Source organism: Coffea arabica, chromosome 5c, assembly GCF_036785885.1.
Source record: "Coffea arabica cultivar ET-39 chromosome 5c, Coffea Arabica ET-39 HiFi, whole genome shotgun sequence".
NCBI classification, from domain to species: domain Eukaryota; kingdom Viridiplantae; phylum Streptophyta; class Magnoliopsida; order Gentianales; family Rubiaceae; genus Coffea; species Coffea arabica.
This window is the reverse complement of record NC_092319.1, coordinates 39,381,546-39,397,622: the sequence shown is the minus strand read 5'-3', so window position 1 is coordinate 39,397,622 and position 16,077 is coordinate 39,381,546. Positions and strand designations below refer to the sequence as shown.

Genomic DNA, 16,077 nt, shown 5'->3' with positions numbered 1-16,077 from the left:
AGCAAACTCTTCGGGAACAGGGTGAATCAAGTAACCCATTGCACACCTAGGGTCCCTGCTCCAGTACTTGGATTTGTTCTATAGTTATTTAATTGAGGTGGTAATTAGGACTTTTTAGTAATTATTATTGCACAGGTTCGGCACCTGTCAAAGTTAATAAAATTGCATACTCATACTCATTTGTTGAAGAACAAGTTCAAAAATTGGTCATTATTTACAACTATATATGGTTGAAAAGAGTAATAGGATAGGAGGTAAATAGGTTGTGAAATTGGATAAAAAAGTGAACAATTTGATAGAAGCAGGGCAGGGTAAAAGAAAGGTAGAGTTTGTGGGAGAGAAAAGAATTGGAGGGATATGGGAAGATTGTGTTAGAAAGATGAAGAAGAGGGTAATGAAAAATAGGGGAATATTAACGGGAAATGACACAAAAAAAGAGAATATGAATGGGAGGGATAACAATTTGCGCTTGGTATGCTTTTAGTATTTCTTTAGATATTTTTGTGACCTTTATTCATACGGAAATGTTATATACACTCCCTTTTTTGTTATTTGCACTCCCACTATCATTTTTATTATATAGTTTTCATTTATTAAACTATATGATATAATAAATGATGGGAGTGCAAATAACAAAATATGAAGTGCAAATAACATTTTCCTATTCATATTTTTTAATATTCATCAAGGTTCCAGATAAGGTTTATAAATACAATATAATTAGATACTAAAATAGCACTTTTATATTTTTTAATCTTTTTTCATGTAACTAATATAGATAATTCAATTACTATTATTATTATATTAAACGCAAGTCCGTGCGTAGCATGGGTTGCAATAGTAGTGTCCTAGTATTCATTGGGGGCAAAAAAACTTTCTTGATACTTCCCTGGAAGTTTCCTTACGTCGGTTCTTAGTTGCTGTTAAATAATTAATGATAACGACGTACACCTAAAACATATTACAACATAGAATTTCTCCACTTGAAATTATAAATGTGATTCCCCAACACCAACCCTATGTGGTCCTTAGTGTTGATTGTGTTATCATTCATCCCATCTAAACTCTAATATTCAATCTAAACTCTTCCGTAAATTCTACATGCCAGTCAACTTCATAGGCCACTCTTGCAACTTCGCTGGAAGTTTCCCGTGACTTGCAATGTCAAAGGTCCAATCTCCAGTTTGATTCATTAACTAATAGTTGATGTAAGGATAAAATCATTTATTTATAAATAAATTGGTTATGATTGTCAGCAAACTCTAGCAACCTGACTCTCCTTATTGCCTTGATAATCACAACAAACTAGGTGATTGTTTCCTTTGCCAAATTATGTGATTATTTCCTTTGTCAATTAAGTAATCCTAAACAAACTCTTAGAATTTACCCTATTAACAGCATTAATTATTAGAAGGCGTACTAGTTCTAACTAACAAATGCACAAGTTCGTTCGATTTATTTAGATTAGATTATATACTCCCGTGACAATACTTTGAAAGTTTCTACTATAATCAAATTATATCACCCACCACAAAACCTAAACCTACCAAACAATCATGAATTTGGTATTTTAGATGGCAGTAGATCATTTTCTCAAACCAAATAAGAGGACTTTATTTAATTCAAACAAAACATTCATCTCAATAACGAATATATAAATACTTATAAATAAATAAAACAAACAAAATTAAGTTAGATCTCACAATTTTTAACGAACCAAACCTTTGATTATCCTCCAACTAGAAAGAAAGTTCAGCCACTCCTCATGGCGGATTCGTAGCCAAAATTATTTTTAGAGTTCGTTGTTGAAGAGAAAAAGAAGGAACAAGGGAAAGTTTATTTTGTCTAATGAAAGAAACACAAAGGCCGAAGTATCGTTCCTTTTTAATGTCCAACCCAGAAACCTATGTCCAACTCCTAATATAATCGTTCATTTTTAATGTCCAACTCAAAAACCTATGATCTGCTCCCAATATAATAGTACTCACGACTTCCTATCACTAAAAGGAATAGGATTCTTTTTAGAATATAAGACTAACAAATATTTTAGTACTAATAAAAGTGAAAGTGAATATTTGTACTAAACTTAGATAGTCAGTGTCCAAGTCCATAAAGGAAATAAAGATTCCATTCCAAATGATCGACAAAATTTTAAAGCTCGGCCCACTTTACATCCAAATGATCGGCAAAAATTTCAAGCTGGCCCACAATATTTGGTCAAAAAACTAAAAACCAAATATGATTTAAAATCCAGCTCTTAGCACAATATTTGCTCATAATCTAAGGGAAATATTCACAAATAAAACATACAATTAGTTCTCTAACATCTAATCTTGTATCAACTGATATATTATAGGCTGCGAAATCTTTAACAATTTCAGTACCCTTCATTTTGTAGTGTGGGTCTCACCTCTACTTTTGCCTAGTTTCTTCCCAAGACTTTCTCACCAGTTTTCCATGATTTTCATCGTCAACGTCAACATCTTAAAGAGAATTGCCTTCTCCCCCTATAAGTCTATCATTCCCTTTTATCCATCACCAGTTTTTCTCATGCTTGTGAGGTACGCAGCACTTTCAATTGAACAGTATACCAAAACTTTAAGGAATAGTTTATATTGTCAATAGATCTTTCCTGTTACAGTTTTATATATTACTTGACGCACATAAACTAGCAACGAGGCACGCGCTTTGCAGGTCAAGAGGGCACAGTTACTCTCGTTAATTCTTTATATTTTGAAATCTTACATTCTTTGGTCGGATTGTATTAGATGGCAGGTGCAATTTGGAAGGCCGTCGATAAGATGCTGCAAATCATTGTGAACATCATTGCGAAGGTTATATCCGAAGTGGCAAGACTGCTTGGCAAGTTTAAAGAGAAGGTAGAGGACATAGCAGTTGAAAGGGCTGCAGATGTATCGGTGGATACGGGGACAAGTTACTTGGGTTGGAGATCAGACATGCAATTGCTGGCTAGGAATTTGAAGGCGTTGAGCAGCAGAGCATCTGACTTAGAGGAGACTGTGGAAAGAGCTGAGCTATCAGGACGACAGAAGAGGAAATCAGAGGTGAAGAATTGGTTGGAGGATGTTGGAAAATTAGAGAATGATTTCATTGCATTGCAGAGAAGGGTACAACAGGAGAAGTTTTGGAAACTTTTCTTGGTTGGAGGCCATGTGAGAAAGATGCAAGATCAGGTGGTCCAATTTACTGAGCAAAGCCGGCATTTTGACGGGCTTTTGCTGGAAAATCAGCAGAATTTGGAGAACCACAGTTGATGATAAAATTGATTAGGCAGCAGCATTATTTGGATGGGACTGATCTCCTTCGGGATCTTTTTTTCCCCCTTTTTTTATTACTCTGTATTCTGTAAGACTCTAACTGGTTGAGCCAGAGGGAAGAGAATTAAAAATAAAATTGAGGTGAAATCTAAGGCCTGAGATTGCAAGAAATAGTGAACTTCATTTATGCATATCTTTTTAGTCTTTTGATTGATAGTATAAATGTTAATTGCTTTCCCTTTTCTTTTCCCATGGTCTAATACATAGTCTGGTAGTAATAACAAATAAATATATAGTAAAACATAAGTACTTCACTAAGATTTTGTGGATACTAGAAAAATATGCACCTCTATCTTTGTAGTAGTTTGAAAGGCAGCACACGGTCCTCTTGAGGAGTAAATTCCCAAGAGTATGATCTTTTAAAAGAAATTTACAAAGAGTGGTAGTTTTCATATAAAAGATGAAAAACGTATTCACTAAATATAAATATTTCTTAAAAATTGCATTCACTAAATATAATATGTTTCTTAAAAAATATTTTTTTTTATTTTTCTAGGCATTTATTGCTCAAAAGTTGTATTCACTGAATAGCTTTTTCAAAAAACGCTTTAACTTATGTACTAATAACCATACTAGAGTAATTGAATTTGATTGAAAAATTCAAGACATGTAAAGAATATTATGTTATTTGCTCAAGTAAGAATTTTGTGCAGATCAAGTTGAGACAAGACGAAAAGGGGAAATGTATACAAGTAATTTTGCAGCAGCTTGACATTTAATCTGTTAATTTTTTTAAGTGGGAGTTCTTAAATTTAGAATCTCTTACTTACAATCTTCCCCATCTTACCACTTAATATAATCCTTCCTCCAGCTTGACATCTACTTAAAACCACTAATGTCGTATCCCCTGATATCTGGATGACACTGTTAGTGACATTAATTAACTGATAGTTTCTGGTTCAGAATCTTAAACTATCCCTTTTCCTCTTCTTTCTTGGAAGGTTTATAGTTTTTTTGTTTTTTTTTTTTTATGGAATCAGAAAAAACAAAGATTAAAAAATTTTACTCAAATTTCACTTATTAATGATTCCGCTTCTTAAATTTGAAAAGCCTTCCCTGCAACTTCCTGGATTTTCCTCTCCTCATTTTTGTCAACGGACAAGTCTTTTCCCTTTCGGTGGTGGTCCTCTGCTGGTCCAATCAATGTAGAAATTGAAAAGCAGTTCTGACTTAAGCTTTGATAATTTCACCCAAAATTTGAGAAAGTCTTTCTAGGTGCAAATTTCCTGGATGTTTCCTTTCGTCAATGTGAACGCCAAGCCCTTGTAATGCTGGTCCTCTGCCAATAATGGAGTAGCTTTTATTGTCCATTCGTCCATACGAAAAGCATAAAGAAAATAAAGCAGTAGTAAAAAATATAATTAAGTACTGCGTTCAATTAATATAAAGATTGCCACAACTAACTGATGAATGAAAAGTAGTATAAAGCAAAAAGGGATTGAAATTAGAGGGGAAAAGTTGAAGACATGTCATTTCACCCAAATGTCACCATTAATACAAAACATTTAAATACAATTTTTTTGGTCGGAAAATGTTTGTGTGAATTTGGCTCTTGTCATCATTACATATCAAAGCACGTAATCTCACGACCATAGGTCACTTATGCACACATATTTTTGGGACCATAGGTTACTTATGAACACAATCCTCATATAAACAGCAAGATTCAAATACATAATTTTTTACAAAAAATTGATCCGTTCTTACCAATTAAACTAACTTAATGTTAACGTACTAGAAAATGAGGCAAGAACGGTTGCTGGTGACAACCGTTCCCAACTTTTAAATATCATATTGTGGCTAAAAAAGAAATTTAGAATGTACGTTCCAAATAGCACCATATAACGTTAACACAATTGACATATACTTTTCGTTATAAATGGAAATGGTACTAAGTGCCACGCATCCTCATGCAGAGAAGGCGCGACTCAAATGCATTTTTAAAATTTAAACAGTTCAGCAACAAAACGATTTTTCCCTTCTTTTTTCGTTTTCATTTTCCCCTGACTCCTCAACTTTAGCTTTAGCACGAAGGAGGGTGGAAGGTGAAAAGAGCATTTGTTGTTGTTTCAATTTTAAACACTTCGGCATGCTTTACTAGTTCCACCTTTTTTACATTGACCGACTTTAGCAAAGTCTTGAATCATAATTTCATAAATTGAACAATGTGGTTCCTGCTGAGAAGCTACACGGATGGATATGAAAAGGACTAGCTGAATATATATAATTTCGCTAATAAAACTTACCTAAAGAAAGATATGTATGTTTACAAACTTTCGACTGATTCCTTCATAATGAGTCTGATTTCCTAAACCTTCCCCGTGATCTCCCAATTTTTACTCTCTCTCTCCAATGTGGATCATGTTCTCATTCATTCGTGCCTCTACATGAAAAGGTATTGAAAACTAGCCCACAAAGTAGAAGCCAGAAAAGGAAGTATTGGCGGATTTGGCTGCTTATCATCTTTCTCAACTTCTTCCAGTCGAAGCATACAGATAAGGGCTGAGATTTTTGTTTTCCAACATTTCAAGGTAACCAAAAATTGGTTAGCATTTTTTCTTTATCTTTTTTTTCTGGCCTTTTGTTCATTTTGTCTCGTCTTATTGTTTTTATTTTTGTTGCATACTTGCTTAATATTAAAAAATCATTTTGTGTATATTGTTGCATGAACAGTTCGGAATTAAGGACATCTGAAATTGCATAAAAAGAAGTATGTGGTCAGTTGCATATTATTGACTTAAAAGAAAGTCTGGTTTATTTGTCTTTTTGCAATTTTTACTTGTCATCACATAAATTGTTAGTATCACTTGAGCTGTTGGCTTATGGAATCAAAGATTGGCTTTTGTTATTGCACTGCAGAACTGAAAATTTCAAAAGAATTCATACGTGTATATTGTTTGAAATGATAATCAGGAGTTGTTAATGCCAAGAGGTGGCTCAACCTTTTTTTTTCAATAATAGCTTTTCATTAATTAGCATCTAAGTTGGACTAAAAGAGAGAACTCTCATATACTTACATCAGCTATATTAACTCTACATTCCATTACAAAAATGAAGAAACTTGTACCAGTGAAATACAAAAAAAAAAAAAAAAAAACTAGCTAAAACAAGATTGAAAGAATCAGGTACTCCATTTTAAGCTGCAAAGCAAGGGTCCAATTCTCCTTGATTAAAGGGACCTTGGTCCAAGAGGTACTGATCATCCGTACAGCAACAACCGCAAGGTGAACTATAGCTACTGAAGTTAGCTTGTAATTTTTTGAAATAGGGTAAATTACTTGTTATCCCCTGTGATTTTATCTAATGCCAGATGGTCCTGTAAAGTTTTAAAATAATCACATAACCCCCCGTGAATTTATGTAAAATGAAAAATTGATGAAATACATTATCAGTTATGGCGTTTATACCAAATGCGCGGTGCATGTGATAAAATATTAATATCCATGTAATTCTCTTATGATTTATATAAATAATCACTTTACCCCCTTGTAATTTTGTATTTATCCATGTAATCTTCCTTTACTTTTACATAAGGTGGTTAAGTTGTTGATTGATTTAACATTTAAGTAAGGGCACTATTAATATTTTAACTAACGACGTCACATAGGTTATTTTTCATCAAATTTTCACTTTACACAAAATCATAAGACGTGAAGTATACATTTTAAAATATTAGTGGGTCATGTGACAATAGATGAAATCGCAAAAAGTTATATGTAATTTATCCTTTGAAATATCTCCCAGTTCCTTGCCTATCATATGTAGTAAATTGATTTGGGGCAAGTAAGACCGGGAGTTTGATATAATTGTGCAGTTATTGTACATTTTACATCAAGTAAAAAATGAAGCCTCTTCTACCAGTAGCAACTTTTTTTGGTGATAATTGTTTGTTTCTTTAGCTAGGTTTTGGTGGCATGATGCCAAAATTTTTGGATGCCATTGACCTCAAAGGATTTTTTTTTGGCAAGTAGTAAATAAATCGGATAGGAAAATCTAGTGCTTGGCAAGTAGTAAAGGACACTGCTTTTGCAACAGAGACGTGTCATTCAGATAATAAGTGTACAGTACCCAAATTATTGCAGTCCAATCCCATGAAAATTATTGGCATGTTATTGATGAATGCACATCCTATAGCTGACAAGAAATAAATTGATTCTTGTTTACAGTTTAATTGTGAATTTGGAATCAGATAAAGCTACATTTCCATTATGCACTAAAAAATATAAAGTGCCAAAAGGGCAGATCAAGGAATAGGGACTCTCCTTTTCTTATCAAAAAGTAAAAATAGAAAAAAAAAAAAAAAAAAAAAAAAGGAGTAGGGACTTGTATTCAAAAGTATTTTTGTCAGATATCTTCCTTCCAAAGACTTTCTCGATGTTCACTGGTAACTTTCCACCTCCTCTCCTCGTCCAATTAACAATGATAACTGTTCATTTACAACAAGAAGTGAAGCTATGCTTCTTAATCAGGAGAATATAATATAGATAAAATAATATGATTATATATATATGATTATAGATAACATAGAAAGATATCCTTTTACCAAATAAATAAAAAGAAAGCAAAAGGTAATTACAAAGAATGATTACATTTTGTTTTACCAAAATTTCATATTATATGGAGAAATGAATTCACAAAGATCAAAATAATTTTTAAAATTTATTTCATGTTGAATTATTGGTTCAAAATTAAAAAAAAAATAATTAGTAAATTTATTATCAGCATTGTATACATATAAATAAAGTCAAATAAAAAAATAAAAATAGAGGTGGACACCCATGCGTGCACGTGCAGGGGTTGCTGGGTGGAGGCGGACGGAGCTTTTGGGAGACGGGCGAGGGGCAAGGGGGAAGGCTCCCCCACTTCAAGCCCACTAGTTGCCTTCCCTAGATAATTTCATTTCCAAATTTGAAAAGCCTGCCTGCAACTTCCTGGATTTTTCCTCTGGACAATTCGTCAACATCAATGGCCGAGTCTTTTCCCTTTCGGCGGTGATAGCTTTTAAATTTTAATTGTCCATGCAATGATGAAAAGTGAAAAGCAAATCATCTGCAACATCTATGCACTACCACAGCTCCTTCTAAGCACCCACTCGGATACGATAGCTTCCTGCGTTATGGGGAGGAGGAGAGTCTGAAGAGGTCCTGGAGTAACCGAAGGTTCTGTGACTAATTGATCTTATGTTGTTAGAAGGCTCATTCCAACTAAATTTTGAAACATTTGTTCACTAACAAAACCCAAGAAAAGCCCTTTCAAAGTTTTATATGAAAATGAAAAACCAATCCTGACAGCATTTGCTTTCTCATGCCTCATGCTTATGTCTTAAAGTTTTTTTTTATTAAGTTGTGATCACTTTGATTTTTCTACCGATCAATTTGTCTAGAATTATATAAGATGCATGGGTAATTTCTATTCGAACAGTTTTCTAACAAAATATAGTATACGATTAAAAGATGCTATCAATTAATTACTTGGCATGAGTGCTGAATCAATATGCATGAAAATTAAATAGTCATGTAATTTTTCTTATAATTAAAGCACAATATCTTAAAATTTCTCATAGCTTGGAAATAGTTTTTAAGAAATCGTATTGCATAAGCCAAAGGATAAAAACACACTATCCTAATATTTAGTATACGTAGTAGACATTCTTTGAAGAGAGTGTACACTACTCAATAGATAGTAGGGACAATTTCAGAAACATCCCCTCAAGTTTCTGACAATTTCACTAACATTTCCTGAAGTTTGTAAAATTACACAAACCTCCTATGAGGTTAAGGCCAATCAAAAAAAGGAACATTAGAAAAGTGCTTTAAGGAGAGAGATGAACATTTTATTCCATAAATACCTATTATGCACGTATATAAGTTGTATTAGTAAAAAAAATAAAAAATATTTAAAAGTTAAAAAAAATTAATACATATATATATTACCACTCAAAAAGTTCACATTTAATAAATTAGACAATACAAATAAGCAACAAAACTACACTAATGAAACATGTCCCCCTCCTCCTACTCCTTCTACTTTTTTGAAAAAAAAAAATATTTAGGGAAAATGTGTTTGAAAATGTGCTTGAGCCATTTTTATCCTAACATATTTTAGGGTACACTCCTATTGCCTATTCTCTTTAGATCTTTAATTTGATGAACTCAAAATTAAAAAAAAATGAAAAAAAATTTACACAAGTTATCTAACTCAAAGGTTTTCGTGCATAGTTTTTCTTTTTAGGTTTTCATGCATAGTTTTCTTTTCGTTTTTTTTTTTTGGATAAACAAAGAACATGCATTTTCCTGATGAATTTTTTTTAACACATGAATCATGCACTTAAAAAAAATAGTTAGCTGCATCAAGTGGGTTAAATTTACACCACAAAATCAATGGTTCTTAGAGATATTTTGTACATGTGATGAGGGCTTAGACCTTAGTTTTTGCCTAAAAATTTATGCCAACTCTTCTTCAGAATCCCATAAAGTTTGGAATTAAATATTACACAGGAAAAGTACTTCGGAATTAAATATTACAGAAGAAGAGTATTTCAACGAACTCAATGTTTACAAAGACAAACGAGAAATGGAGATTGGGTGTGGGATAATGAGAATCCGTAAGGTAATGTATAGAAGTGTTCGGTAAAATTATTGAAACTCCAAAATTTGTGGGTTTAGATATTCTATGATCAATTTAGTGCTTCAAAAAAATTTTCTTCTTAGTTTTTCAAAATCAATCTTCAGAATTTTTTGTCATTTCTCCAATTATTGAATGAACTATTGTACTTTTGTCAGTCAGAAGAATCCTAGATTAGCTTATTTCCAAAACAATTATTAAATTGAGTGACAAACATTGTCTTTTTCTGGTTATTAATATTTACTAAACAATGACCTACCCACAGAAAAAGAAAAAAAAAAAAAACCTAAACAATGTGTAGACTAAGTTCAGTTTCATGGTAACTTTGATGTTTTCTTCAATTTTAATTTTCAGATTTGCTTCAATTTGCCTTCTGCACCTAAGTTTGATATATTTTTGCATTCTAGATGATACAAGTATTTGGGAAAGCTTTGGTAGAAAAGACGGCAGAGTTGATTGTAGTAGATTACATGGGAAGGAGCGACATGGACAACATGCAATCGCTGGAAAGGAAATGGCAAGAATTGTGCTGCAAAGCATCTGACGTAGAAGAAGAAGTGAAGGGAGAAGAAATGTCAGGTAAAAAGAAAAGGAAACGTGAAGTTGATGGTTGGTTGAAGGACGTTAAAAAATTAAGTCCTGAAATTGATGCATTGGAAAGAAGAGGATCATCTTGGAGGCTTCCACTAAAGGAGGATCCTGTAGGAAAGCTGCAGCTTCAGGTGGAAGAACTTATTCAGCAGAGCCACCATTTCAATGGGCTTGTGCTCGATACTTATGACAAAATTGGGGAGCCATGCCTGCCAACCAAATTGTTTGGAGTAAAGTTCGAGGAAGCTTTGCAGAGAATTTGGCCATGCTTGGTGACCGATGATATATCAAGCATTGGGATTTATGGTATGGGCGGAGTTGGTAAGACCACACTGGCGAGGCACATTGAGTACCATCTTTTAGAAAAGAACAATTATCGCGTGCTTTGGGTTACAGTATCTCAAGAAAATTTCAGTATCACCAGTTTGCAGGATAAGATTGCCAATGTCTTAGGCATTCGTCTGTCAAATAGGGATGAGGAAGAAGTCAGGGCAGATATATTGCGTGGGGCATTCAGCAGAATGAAGAGATTAGTAGTGCTCATTTTGGATGATGTTTGGGAAGAATTTTGTTTAGACAGGGTAGGGATTCCTCTTCATCCAAACAAGTGCAGATTGATTTTGACTACACGCTCACTGGAAGTGTGCAACAGGATACAATGCCAAAGAAAATTTGATTTGCAAACTTTGGACAAAGACGAAGCTTGGGATTTGTTCAAGTATAGACTTGGCAGCGAGACGTTGCTTCAAGGAGATTTGGACAATATTGCCAAGTCCATAGTGGAAGAGTGTGGTGGTTTGCCTCTTGGTATTATCACAGTGGCTGGAAGCATGAGAGGTGTGAGCGATATTTGTGAGTGGAGAAATGCATTGGAACAATTGAAAACATGTTCAATAGGGTATGATGAGATGGAACGAGATGTGTTTCCCATTCTGGAATGGAGTTTCAATCGCCTGAGCAAATGTGAAAAGAATTGCTTCTTGTATTGCTGTCTTTATCCGGAAGATCGGAAAATACAAAGAGAGGAACTAATAGACCTCTTTATTTGGGCAGAGCTGATGTCAAAACGGGGCTCAACGTCAAAAGCATTCGATCAAGGTCAAACGATATTAAACAAACTGATAAGAGTTTGCTTGCTGGAAGAAACTAGAGATTCTGAAGGGGATGACTGTGTGAAGATGCATGATTTGGTCAGAGACATGGCATTAAGGATCACGCATGGAAACTCCAAACCAGAGAGCAGCAGAGATGATGTACCACGATTCTTGGTGAAAAGCTTAGGACAGGAACATTCAATAGTAGCACTGGAACAAGAAGAGTGGACAGAAGATCTCCGTGCAGTTTCCTTCTATTCACAAACTTTAAAAGGAATAAAAATTCCACCAGCCTGGTCACCAAATTGTCCTAAGCTCTCAACCTTGCTTCTTTCTCGGGTTTCCATAAAAGAAATCCCAGATTCATTCTTTCGGCACATGTGTGGACTTAAAGTTTTGAATCTATCTCAGTGCTACAATATAACAGAACTGCCTAATTTTGTTTCAGACTTGGTGAATCTCACTGCTCTGATTTTGGAGGGTTGTGGAGGCCTCCGATTTGTGCCACCACTGGGAAAGCTCAAGCAATTGAGGGATTTGGATCTATCCAGAACTGAGATTGAGGATTTACCTGAAGGCTGGGAGTCACTGGTCAACCTCGAAAGTCTTAACTTGCGTGAGTGTTGGGCTGTAAGACGAAAGATAATACCAAAAGGGACATTTCCCCAATTGCACCGTCTTCAATGGCTATTATTGCCATATGGTAGGGTACAAGTTATGGATTTAGAAGTGTTGAACCAATTAGAAGTTTTTATAGGATGTTTGCCTTTTACGGACTTTTATAAAATTACTCGGTGGCCAAAATACTATAATGTTTATATCAATAACATCTTAACTGAGGATCCGTTTTATGACGGGGACAGTGATTGTGAGGACCAGGAGAAACAACTGTATTTCCATCAGTTTAAGCTTGGTAGAGGATGGAACTATTTGCCAGATGACATGAAAAGTCTGACAATCGAGGATTGTGAGGGCATGGTCATTAGCTGCTTGTCAGATGCTTTTAGGAATTTTACAAATTTAAGCCACTTATCTAAATTGGTTATTGAGGATTTGATTGGAATAGAGTTCCTCTGGCAATTGTCCTTTGCTTCTCCACGTGGTCAGTTGGAAGTCTCGTCTTTTAGTCCACTCCGTGATCTCCAAGTGCTAAGCCTCAACCGTTTGCCAAATCTGGTTGGTCTTTTTTACGGAGACTCAGAACCATATTTGCTTCCAGCTAGCACCTTTTCTTCCCTTAAAGAATTGTGGATTTCTAGATGTCACAACATGAAGCAGCTATTCACACTGCAGTTGCTGCAGAACCTTCAAAATCTTGAAATATTAGGAGTTGAAGATTGTGAAGGAATGGAGGAGATAGCAGCAGATGGCATCCAATTGACTTCAAGTGGAGCCACCGCCACAGTCATCCTTCCAAAATTAAAGTTTTTGAATCTGTGTTGGCTGCCACAATTGAATAATATTTGCAAGGCAGCCTTGATCTGCAATTCAATCTATCAGATTGAAATATCCGGTTGTCCAAAGGCAAAGAGGCTGCCTTTGTTTCTTCCTACCATCAACGGACTACCATCTCTTCCTAGCACTCTTCATAAAATCAAGGGAGATAAAGAGTGGTGGGAATCGTTAGAGTGGGAAAATCCTTGTGCCAAAAATGCCCTTGACCCATATTTTACCACGCAGTAGCGGATCCCATTTCTTTGATGAAGACCACCTGTTTGATCAAAATCCTTACGGATTCTCATGTACGTGTTTTCTCCCCTTCCTTAAATGTTACCAACCATCCCCTTTCTTTGAGCTTTCTTCCCCAAAATGATCTGCTTCTCCACTAGCATAGAATTTGCTATTGTGAAGGAATCGAGATTAACACTTTTTGTAATGAGCTCAAGGTTTTTTTTTTTTAACTTTCTTGAGGTGCAGAATTGCTAACACCTTTTGAGCTCAAGGTACATTAGTTTCTTTTTCTTTCTTCTGCATATAATCTACTGCATACAGCTTTTAAAATTTTTTCTTATTTCTGTAAATTTAAATATTTTATTTTCTATCTCTTTCCTTCTTCTTGTTTGTTTGTTATTTTCCTTTTTTCATTTCCCGCTGTTGAAAGTTGTCTTGTTTTTCCCCTTCTCTTAAGAGGCTTTCTAGATAAAGTTAAAGGGTATATATGTTTGCATATGTTTAAATTCGAAATTTCATATTGAGAGCCACAATAAGTTGGAAGGAAGTAGAATTACAACGTAATTTCCATGATTGTACTTGCGTTAGTATCATGGATGACTTTGGTTTGTGTTTCTGACTATACTGATCAAGTGTTGTTTGCCAATATTTCTCAGGTTACCAGGTAGCCACAAAATTGCTGCTGCAAGAGAGTTGATGTTGCAAAAACAAGTGTTAAATGAAGCTTTGTCCACCAACGCCAAATTTCTTTCAGTACATGCTTCTTCTTTAGCTATATTACAGTTGCTGTTTTTCATCATGTGTAGCTTTCTATTCCTACCTAGATGATGTTTTTTTTATACAGGGCTGGCCTCATTTTGAGGACAACAAACCACATTTGCAAGATATGGAGCTAGGGAAGACCAGCAATCTTTAGCCAATGTTGTGCACTCAATATAATTTCAGTCGAGGAAAAGTTCAACATACAATGCCCTGAAAAATCAAACACACAATCAATCAGCCATTGATAACAACCTCTTACCTAGGTGAACATGAAGACTAAAGCAACTTGAAGACTAGAATGATTTTTTTGGATGAATGAATGTCATTGAAACTCGGCTATTCTTCTGCTATTCCATCCTTGTACATCAAATTTTCGTCAATCACAAGACTTGATACAATCAGTTCAGATGCCACTCTGTTACAGAAATCTAATGTTTCATGTAACAGTGCACAAGCCCTATGAGATTGCTAAGAAATGGTAAAACCTCACCTTCATGAAATACCACTTATTCTTAGTTTGAATTTTATTTCAGGTTTCTAAGGTGGCAGGGATATGTTGAACTGAAATTCCATGACTGGTGGGCTATCTTGGTCAAAAAGAGGGCCTTGTTAACTGAGAACTGGAGTCGCCAGCCATTTTTCGTACTAACTACTTTTATTGTAGTCTTTACTATACTAAAAGCGGGAGTACGGATTGCTACAGTAAAATTGGGCTGGTTATAGTACGATTTGTGTGAGCTTGTGGGGCGGTTTGGTCTTTTGCCATTCAATGGTGTTCGCTTTGCTGGAAATTCACTTCTGTCCGCGTGGCTCTCTTGCATGGAAACATTTCCTCTTGGTCAGCAATTTCCTCTTCATGTGATTAGCATTAGCCTTAGTGGTGCTTCATTTTTCGATAATGTCATTTGCTGTTTCTCTCTTACTTAGGACACCGGAAGATGCATGCTATATTATTATGGTTCCTTTGTAATTTATTTATTCTTTGTACCTCTTTTGTTTGAGTCATTGTTGCCCCTTGTGATCCGGAGAGATGGGCCACCTTAGCTATTTACAAGTATTAGTTTAGCTTTAGGTGTTTGCCATATTTTCCAATCATGCCATTTATTTTTCCCTAAATTTAACATGTATGTTATATTTGCTTGGTTGTTTTGTAATTTTGTTATTTTTTGACCCTAATTTTTGTTGACTTATTGTTCTCTTTTGTGGACAACACACATAGTTTTTGAACTTTTACAATGGTCCCAATTTTTTCTTTCAAGTATGAAAAAATAATTCTATAAATACATATTTTCTAATTTTAAACACAAGTTTGTCACCCCATTTGTAAAATTAATCCATCCTCTATTTCTTAGCATTTTATTTCAATCTATCCGTAAACACAAGCCGATTTGGAATTCACCATTTAATGATTCCAACTATCTCTTGATTTTGAATGCCACTTTTATTAAAAAAGAAAAAGAAACAGAGAAACTCACCTATTTTAGCACATGATTTAAGAATACAAAATAACCTATAATTTTGCAGCTTATGATATAGATTACAAAAAAAAAAAAAAATCAACCAAGTTACTGAAAGAATCATCAAATGAGTTAGAATTATAGATCCAAAGAACCTAGAAAATAGAATGGAAAAATTTTTAACTCAAGAAATCGTTGGATATTGTATATATCTAAGCCATTATCTTAGTGAAAATTCAAAGAGTTTCTTCCATGCTTCTTGTACTCACCACATAAAGTGCTGCCTCCTATACAAATTATCAAAACCAAAATCATTAAAATCTCCAAAAATAAACAAAGAATAGACAACCAAAAAAAGGGAAGAAAGAAAGAAAAATAAGAAAATATGTATATTTACCCCTGCAAGTTGAAGTCGTTCAATATTGAGAGTCCGAGACTCATTTTCAATAGATGATGTCTTGTCCAAAAAAACCATTGTTGCTCCCTTCATTCTTGAACACTTTTAATCTATCAATCAAACAATCATCTGAATTGCAACAA

General features: G+C 34.4%; 2 protein-coding genes and 1 long non-coding RNA gene across 3 annotated transcripts; all 3 read left to right on the top strand.

Moving 5' to 3' along the window:
- Positions 1-2,418: 2,418 nt before the first annotated feature.
- On the top strand, positions 2,419-3,449 carry LOC113687820 (uncharacterized). The gene is made up of 2 exons (XM_072050876.1): positions 2,419-2,561; positions 2,769-3,449. Exon 2 carries the CDS (start codon positions 2,769-2,771, stop codon positions 3,273-3,275), a length of 507 nt encoding a protein of 168 aa, XP_071906977.1. The 5' UTR covers positions 2,419-2,561; the 3' UTR covers positions 3,276-3,449.
- Positions 3,450-9,911: 6,462 nt separating this feature from the next.
- Positions 9,912-12,684, top strand: LOC140007337 (disease resistance protein RFL1-like). The gene is made up of 3 exons (XM_072050070.1): positions 9,912-9,947; positions 10,370-12,625; positions 12,673-12,684. Exons 1-3 carry the CDS (start codon positions 9,912-9,914, stop codon positions 12,682-12,684), a joined length of 2,304 nt encoding a protein of 767 aa, XP_071906171.1.
- Positions 12,685-12,759: 75 nt separating this feature from the next.
- On the top strand, positions 12,760-14,788 carry LOC140007532 (uncharacterized). The gene is made up of 3 exons (XR_011814844.1): positions 12,760-13,389; positions 13,975-14,071; positions 14,163-14,788. It is a non-coding gene; the product is annotated as an uncharacterized lncRNA (long non-coding RNA).
- The last annotated feature ends 1,289 nt before the right edge of the window (positions 14,789-16,077 follow it).

Coding starts and splice junctions, on each gene's coding strand:
- LOC113687820 (XM_072050876.1), top strand. CDS start 2,769: ATGGCAGGTGCAATTTGGAAGGCCGTCGATAAGATGCTGCAAATCATT.
- LOC140007337 (XM_072050070.1), top strand. CDS start 9,912: ATGGAGATTGGGTGTGGGATAATGAGAATCCGTAAG. Junction 9,948..10,369: donor GGATAATGAGAATCCGTAAG/GTAATGTATAGA, acceptor TTTGCATTCTAG/ATGATACAAGTATTTGGGAA.